Source organism: Rhopilema esculentum, chromosome 1 (genome assembly GCF_057945365.1).
Source record: "Rhopilema esculentum isolate cy_ngs chromosome 1, ASM5794536v1, whole genome shotgun sequence".
Classification (NCBI taxonomy): Eukaryota; Metazoa; Cnidaria; class Scyphozoa; order Rhizostomeae; family Rhizostomatidae; genus Rhopilema; species Rhopilema esculentum.
The window spans coordinates 2737662-2746659 of record NC_142815.1 but is presented as its reverse complement, the minus strand read 5'-3'; the positions used below and the strand labels follow the sequence as shown (position 1 = coordinate 2746659).

The 8998-nt window shown below is 36.0% G+C and overlaps 1 protein-coding gene across 1 annotated transcript in view; it reads right to left on the bottom strand.

Annotated features, from left to right (window-relative positions):
* Positions 1–43: 43 nt before the first annotated feature.
* LOC135690200 (alpha-mannosidase 2) overlaps positions 44–8998 on the bottom strand; it is a 34004-nt gene continuing 25049 nt past the window's right edge. The window contains exons 23-29 of the mRNA XM_065207682.2: positions 8066–8129; positions 7511–7572; positions 6338–6412; positions 5169–5310; positions 4288–4424; positions 3645–3935; positions 44–2270 (exon numbers count right to left, since the gene is read on the bottom strand). Of these exons, the coding sequence (XP_065063754.2) occupies positions 2118–2270; positions 3645–3935; positions 4288–4424; positions 5169–5310; positions 6338–6412; positions 7511–7572; positions 8066–8129 (924 nt within the window). The 3' untranslated portion in view covers positions 44–2117. The remainder of the gene's footprint in view (positions 2271–3644; positions 3936–4287; positions 4425–5168; positions 5311–6337; positions 6413–7510; positions 7573–8065; positions 8130–8998) is intronic.

The following is an 8998-nucleotide window of genomic DNA, read 5'->3' as shown; positions in this document are numbered from 1 at the left end:
TTTTGAACCCAGATTTGCAGATCAGAAATAAAAATACAACGAATGAATTCGAGTATCCGTGAAATGGGCAAACTACCCAGCTTTATGTTTACATTGTTACATCTATCTCTATTTAGCGAAGGAAATAAGCATTCTTCTTCAACTGGCTAAAAATTGTGGACGAAAATTGGTTTACACATTAACATCTTAACGGTTGAAAACGATCTATAAACGAACCTTATTTTTACAGTATCATCCCCATTTGAAATACAAAAGCACTGACAACATAACAAGACTTTAAAATCTAAATAGTGCGGTTTGATACAGAAATGTAGTCATCTTAATTTATTATCGAACAATGCTTATAACTATCCTACATGCGAGAAAACAAATTTATCTACAGATCGGTTAATTTGCTTGAGGTTGGTTGGAGGGGGGCTTGGGGGGGGCTTGGACACAACTTTTTATTGTAGATTACTTTTTAAAGCAGGATAGTGTCTCAAAACAGGTGAGGATAAATAAAAAAGTTATGAGATTTTTCATCAAAGCGAGACGTATAACCATTTATCTATCTATTGTTTAAAATGGAAATCTGTCGTTACTGTTTTTCGAGTCACATAAAACTTATTTATAGCAATGGATTCATTTTGAATTTTGAGCTACCAAGGAGAAAAAGAGAACTGTTTGTGGGACAATAATGTGTCGATCTACCTCAAGTTTAAAATGCAACTCGATTCCACGCAATGGGAAAAGATTTAATCAAACAAGCACACCATTAGAAGTTCCTATGAAATCACAGTAAAACTTGGTCTTCGCTCGAAAATTTTCAACCATGTCAAAACAACAAAACTATAGCAAACTTCAGGTCTTTCGTTCCTCGAATCTCAGACAGTTTGCAACAGAATTACTGATTATACATACTCAGGGGGTATTCTATAATGTTTAGAGCATCATATCATATGGTCACAATTCGAACATTCTAAAATTAGCTTCTATAACGTCATACCAACATCAATCATACTTACGAAACAGATACTGAGAATAAAATTATATATGTTTTACTCGAATTACCTGGGAAAATATTATCCGGACATCAAATGTTAAATAGGTTTATTCTGCGGATATACTAGTACACGTCAACAGCTTGGGTGAAAATAAGGTGATAATATTGTGGATCACAAAATAATTTGGAGGTGGTAGCCATCACTTATATTTCATACCACCACTTTAGTCATTGCGGGGGCGCGACCGAGCTTACGCATGCGTATTTTAAGATCATATTGGGCTGTGATTGCAAAGTGACTTCGCGTAAACAAGCTGTCAGGAGCCAATCAGATCTGGCGACTACACAGCGCACGCGGAAGCAACCAATAAGACTGAAGTAGACGTCGGCCTTTAGCCAGAAAGCCCAAAGACCAAAAGGTCAAAGGTCAAGGGCAAATTGCAAATAATATAGAAATGTTACTAGGTGTATTTCGAAAAAGTGCAGGGTAAGGTTATGTTAATGGTAACGAGTGTGACATCCAAGCAAATATCAAATTTGATGTTAAAACTACTTTGCATTTAAATTTCATGGCGCATCAATGAGAAGCCGGATTCTATCTCTCAAACCGTTCCGTTAGCAATAGCAGTTAGAGGCTGTAAAGACCAAAGGTCAGAGATCAAGGGTCAAAGACCAACGCTCAAAGGCCAAAGGTCAAAGACAACAGCTCACTGACCGGACACACGTTTTTTAAAAAATTGATTGTTCTTCTTTAATTTCTTTGACGATATTAACAAGATGTCAACATCTTGAAATGAAACCAGCAAACAAAAGCTAACGGCTTATCAATAAAATACTACTCGCAAACTAAATTAACCTCAACATTGTCGGGTCAACAATCAGGTGTCAAGGACGTCATAGATACAAAACTTCTTAAGCCACGTGACCAAAAGGTCAACGATTAGGGTAAAACATCAGCTGCTAGTCGCTACATAAATAAAGCCAAAATTTCATTATATTTACTTATAAAAGCAATTAGATTACAGCTTTATACATACCAAGTTTATGTAATGACCCAAACAAAGGTCAGAGTGAAAGGTCAGAAGGTCAGGGTTGAAGGTCAGTAGAAATTTGTCATCTAATTAAGTCCTTGTTCTTAATTCAAATCTATTTTATACGTTTTAATTTCCATTGGTTCAATTTCAATAAAACTATTAGGGCTCACATCTGCTTTTCTGTGCATCAAAGTTAATGACATTTCTTCTAAAGACTTGACTGCTAATGGCTCAAACGACTCTGCAAAGGTTACCTGAAAAGATGGCATAAATATCATGTCATATGGTCCATTAATGGGACCACTTTTCATATAATTTTTTATCAACATGTAAAGAAAAGTAATTTGTGACACAGTGCACATTTTGGCACGCTCATGATCCGTTAAATAGTGCATAATTCGCAAAAAAGAATTTACCTTACCAACTACAGTAACAAAACCTCAACTGCTGAGATACTTTTATCAGGTACCAGTTGAAGCTCATTCCCGTGTTATGCACGTGATAGTAAATGACGATTTACGGTGATTCTAAACCGCAAATAGGCTATAAGCAGCAGTTGTGGTGCTGTGGGGTAAGTAGCAGGGCTGAATTTGAAGAAGAAGAGGAAGACGACAAAGATCAAGAAAATAAAGTGGAAGCAGAGAAGAAGTAACAAAGAAGCACAAAAGGAAATGAAGAAGAAAAAGGTAAAAAAGAAAAGAGAATGTTAAATGGGAACAGGAAGAAGTAGAAGAGGAAAAAGAACTAGAGGAAGAAGAAGTCGAAAACGGATTAGAAGGAGAAAAAGATGAAGAAGGAGAAGAAGGAGAAGAAGGAGGAGAAGAAGAAGAAGGAGAAGGAGAAGAAGGAGAAAAAGTAGAAGAGGAAAAAGAACTAGAAGAAGAAGAAGTCAAAAACGGATTAGAAGGAAAAGATGGAGAAGAAGAAGAAGAAAAAGAAGAAGGAAAAGAAGGAGAAGTAAAAAGAGCAGAAGAAAAAGAGGAGAGGATGAAACAAGGATAAGAAGTGCAACGAGAAGATAGAGAAAAGTAGAAGAATAAGATAGAGAAAAGTAGACGAATATGAAGGAGAAGAAGAAGAAGAAGGAGAAGGAGAAGAAGGAGAAGATGGAGAAGAAGGAGAAGAAGGAGAAGAAGAAGAAGAAGGAGAAGAAGGAGAAGAAGGAGAAGGAGAAGGAGAAGAAGGAGAGGAAGGAGAAGAAGGAGAAGAAAGAGAAGAAGAAGAAGAAGGAGAAGAAGGGGAAGAAGGAGAAGAAGGAGAAGAAGAAGAAGAAGAGAAAGAAGGAGAAGGAGAAGAAGGAGAAGAAGGAGAAAAAGAAGGAGAGGGAGAAGAAGGAGAAGAAGGAGAAGAAGGAGAAGAAGGAGAAGAAGAGAAAGAAGGAGAAGGAGAAGAAGGAGAAGAAGGAGAGGAAGAAGAAAGAAGGAGAAGAAGAAGAAAGAAGGAGAAGGAGAAGAAGGAGAAGTAGAAAGAGCAGAAGAAAAAGAGGAGAGGATGAAACAAGGATAAGAACAGCAAGGAGAAGATAGAGAACAGTAGAAGAACACGAAGAAGACTAAGAAGAAGCAGAAGAAGGAGAAGAAGAAAAAGAAGAGACTCTGTATTATTTTACAACATTGAAGTGGACATACCTTTTGGTTGTCTGCTTCACAAACATGCTCAAAGTTACAGTCATAGCCAATCCTATGTATTAGTAGTGCTGCTTTTGAATCTGCCTCGTCTGTTACCTTGCCTAATGTTCTCAGATTAAGTAGGAACTGATCACATGGCCAAGTCGAATGCAATCCTTGGTATGAAGGCAGATATGTGGCGGTGTCCAAAATGCCAGATGGTGTTGTCATCAGGTATTGCTGATGCTGCAGCCTTTGAAGCAAGGCAATGCTGTTTTGTGATGGGTATGCTGTTGGGATTGGCTTTGGACTCTGTGGAAGAAATTATGAGATTTATGATTGCGTGATTTGGGATGATTAGTTGACTGATTACGGTGAAGGGTTCATGATGGCAATGATAATGATGAATAGTGATTACGATTGGGGACTATGATGATTAAATTTGATTGATGCCGATGTATTCATTATGACTGATGATGATGATGATTGATTATGATGATGATGATGATTGCAACTAACGGTCACGATTCATAATACTCATGACGACGATGATAAATATGATTGATGAATTATGATTGATTGATTACGATTGATTGATTATGATTCACAATTATTGATGATCTACTACATTAAACATGAACGACAAGAAAAGTCTTTGCCGTACCTTTGAACGAATCTTTTCAAAATTCTCTAGCAGAAGCAGAAAGTTTGATGGCGTCACTTTGTTGTCAGTTACACCTTGACCAAGACCTCGGTTGTCATCTTGAAATAGTCTCCTGTCCAAAACAACCTCTATTGTGCCTGGAACACAAAATAGAGAGAACAATGTAGAAATGTTTTACATCCTGTGTCTTACTTAGTAGGCCTTCAAAGTATTTATAAATCTTCCAATTATTGCTTTATGTCATAATTCTTATCGTCAATTCTTGTTTCCGAATTATCTTGTCATAACTGTGTTGCATTACTAAACTGAAAAATAGAAATTGAAATATATTCCTTATCATTTTGACAATACCTTGGGGTTTATTCAAGGAAATAAGGATAAATAAGGTGCTAAAGTGAAAGACTTGGGTTACAAGTGGATATCTCCAAGCGTTTTCTGTTTTTCCAAAAATAGTTCTGATAATCATCCAATCAAATGCGTGAACTAACGCGCTTGAGAGAGTTCCTTCATCAGTTATCACTACAGCACGTGGCGGTCATGCCTGAATTGCAGTGAACTGGAGATTATTTGTGGAACCGACCTTTTAAGTATTCCACATCCACCAATCCGACACTTCCATCGCCCATTCTAAATCTGTGCAATTTTTGTCCGTTTAATTTGGCTTTGATGAATCCCCATATGCTGGGGTGAAATATTAGCCAAAGTTAATTTACATGTGTTTATTTTTGTTTGTTTTCGGCGCGTTGCGGTGTTCCTTATTTGCTACCTTCCTTTTAACTCAGGCCAGTTTAATCCGCAAAATACCTCCTGATGGAAAGACTCGCTATAATAAAAGCAGGTTTCTATAGGCCGGTTGTTCTATATCTCTAATACAAACAAACCTTTAGATAGACTTGCTACTCCATTGGACTGTGCTGTTAGAATGCTCAGTCGTCTTCTTGTATCTTGTAAAAACGCAGTAGCAGGCAACGGGTAAAAGTTCGCCTGCATTGGCAACTTGTCTAAGGTTTTTCGACGTTGCATCTGTAAGATAAAAAAATTATTTAACACATTGATGAAAGAAAAACGTCTTCAGGAGAGAAAAAACACAAAGGACGAGAGAAAATTAAGTAAACAATATTTTGGTGGTACAAAACTTGAAAATGGCTTTGAAAAAAGCAAATATTTAGTAAACTAAAGCTTTTCGTCTGACACTCTTCAGAGTTTAAAACGTCAGAACATAGACCGAAAACTCTACACTAGGAAATATCTATACACAGTTGTGGATCGAAATAGGCCAATCAGAAACACAAGCACATGACTGTTGAGGTTGACCAATCAGTGCCGCTTGCCTATTGAGAATGTTACCTGGAGTCCTAAGGTGAAAACGAACTCCTTTTGTCTACAGAAAATTAAGTGCAGGAAATAACATAGAAATGCAGCAAAATAATTTTCAAAATGATTTACAGCATGGAGTTTATGTCACAGGTCATAAATCAAAAGCAAAAGGTCAAAGGTCGAAGGCTAGAGATCAAGTTTCAAAATGCGACAGTGAAAATACACAAATCCTGCTATCGATAAATGTGGCAAGTCGATTTTGAAAACCACTTAAACTATAATTATATCGCTATTGGAAAAAGTCAGGAGTATTTGAGAACTTAGAAATGATACTGGCATTATCTAAAATCGTAACATAAAACTTGGAGGCCGAACGAATTCATGCTGAGAAAGTAGGACAAATATCACACTCACAATAGAAAATACTATCCATCATGATATCTTGAATACTATCCATCATGAAAATACTACTAGGAAATACTACCCATCATGATATTATTCAATAATATTATACATCATGATATCTTCTTCAAATATCACGATATTCAAAAAGTCCAAACGCACATATCTTGTCTAACATTTGTTTACTCATTTCAAACATACCTATACTCGTTTTAAAAACAATGAAACAAACACACAGTGTTTGAATGCATCAATGAGAATCAGTACAAAACTACAGATTATGATTTATATTTAATAAGCATTATAATATAAATACGAAGAATATTAATACCTGGAAGCCATTAAGATCAGTGAAGAATTCTTTGTCAGCATTATTTATTCCACTTTCAACTCTCATTATCAGTTCCTGGAAAGAAGGAAGAATTCTTAGAAATTTAAAAACTATTCTTGGAAAAGTAAAGACCAAGATTCGAGGCAAAAAAGGAAGCATTTCATTGTAGGAGAAAAGTGACTGTTAAAGACTCATTGCTAACAATGAGCCACTGCGCTACGTAAGCATCCCATAATGCATTTTTAGACTGTCTGAAATCAATTTTGGTAAATCCGTAGAAGTTTATTGCCATTGTTTGGACCGTCGCCACGCTCGCTAAGGCCCATTGTTAGCAATGAGTCTTTAATATTGACGTGAATCCTTTAAAAGAAAATGTTTTGGAACACATAATTGCTTTGAAGAACGAACAAAGCGAAAATTTGGAATGCCAATTAAAATTGATGGAAGAATTTAGCAAACGCCATCAATTTAGAACTCTGTGGGATAAACACATACTACCGAAGTGCATTTCTTCTAATAAGCATCCATGTGGATCACTTCAGTTCAGTTCGGTTCAGTTCACTTAATCTTCAGTTATTCAGTTACCTTCATATCAAAATTTTTTAATCTTTTATCTCCAGTAAGTCCAGTTAACCATATACAAAAATCTTTCAAACTAACAATAATTTTGCTTAAATTACAAGTTGTAATGACAAGTTACAGAAGAAGACAAAGGTAAACAAAAAATTCAAGCAGAACTGTTTTATCTTTAAGAATACAAAAAGATTTGAGATTTGTACGGAGAAGTATTTTTATAGGGGATGGGATTCCTCAGTTTATAAGATAAATGAGGAGAAGTCCCCCTCTTGGGTACTTGAAGGTACCCTATATCTTGGGTACTTGATCGACGCATCGATCATCATCCAGTGCAGATCCCTCATCTTTATTCATTAACTCGAATGTTGAAGTTTTTGGCGGTACAAAATTTCAAAATGGCTTTGAAAAAAGCTAATATTTTACAATATACGTAAGCTTTTTGTTTGATACTCTTCATGGTATAAAACGACAGAATAAGGATCGCAAAGTTCACGAAATAATATACACACCCAGTTGTGGATGTTATTTGGAAACATTTGTCATAATGTTAGGCAAAAAGCTATCAAATTCTGCTAAAATAATGGGCAAAAAACACACCGTGTTGAATGATTCCCTGATGTCAACAAGATTCTTTATTTCAATTGCCTGGGCTTCATCAACTAAAAAGAGAAATTAATTTAGTTAAAAGTCACTAAAAATTAAATAATAACTAACATTTAATGTTTAACGATTACATTTTTTGAAGAAACAATTTTTATTTGGGCAAATTTAAGAAGCTCTAGCTAGTACAATTCTTCCAACACTCCTAAGAGTATGAACGTAGATAACGACTGAAGGTAAGTAGAAATTTGTATTCTGATATGGATCGAAAGTCACGTGACAGCAAGAATAAGCCGTTTGATTGGTTCCCTGTTATCAATTTCTGATCCGTATCTGGCTATAGAATTTCTGCTTACTTTTGGTCGTTATACGAAGTATAAAACTGGTTGAGTCTCAGACGAAGAGTAATTTAGTACGCAATAATTCTGTTTTTCGATGCCTTGTCCAGTAAATGCCATTTCAACTAAATTCAATCCCCTTTTCAAGTCTGGAAGGTCAAGGAATTATCAATCGACCGAATGTATTTGAAAATGATCTTTAATACAAACTCACCATCAACATGATAAATTCTTGAAATGGCAGTCGCATACTGCAGCTGAACACGAACTTCACTGTACTATCAATCAAAGAAAAACTGGTAAACGAAAAGTTGCAGACCATTCATAAATTGAAAGTAGACATGATATGACGTCATAGAAATATGACGTCATAGAAATAAACTACTAGAGTTTTTAAATTTTTTTACCACAGAATCTGGAAGTGACGTCATAGAAATACACTATTAGAAATAAACTATAAGAAGTTTTAAATTTTCCGTAATACGATCTAGGAGGACCCTAGGAAATGCCTCCAACTGTGCTAAATCAGTTGAACAGGTACCAAATTGGCTGACACAAGGCAAAGGAAAAAATTCTCTACGTTACTCTTATACAATATTGGGAATCAGATATTTCTGCCACGCTATAACTTTTGCCTATCATCTTAAAGGCTCTTACACAACCGGCATGCGGTAGCTACTTTCCTAAGCTGGATTTTAAAGTAGGCCGGATACTAGGCCGGATTTGAAAGTAGGCCGGATACTAGGCCGGATTTTAAAACATATTCGCAAAGCATGTCGGTTATGCAAGATGCCTTTAACTCGCCCGTCCGACCATTTGTTTCCCCGTATATTTCTTGTTTATAAGTATGTCAATTTGCATGATAAGTTCAGTTTTACAATCAAGTTCCTCGCTACACAACTTGACTAATTACTATTTCCGGCTCCGTGTTTTCTGCGCATAAAATTTGAAGATGATGGCAAGGGCAGTTCATGAATCTTGAGGGATGCAGATTTATTAAGAAAAACACACACTCCTAGAAAGAAACATAAGATGTGCGCACAGTTTTGTGCTTCGTTCTACTCATAAATACGCTGGTTGACTCATTCGACCATCATGTACTGATATTACCACTTTAGGCCCAACTGCTGTCTTATAAGACAACACC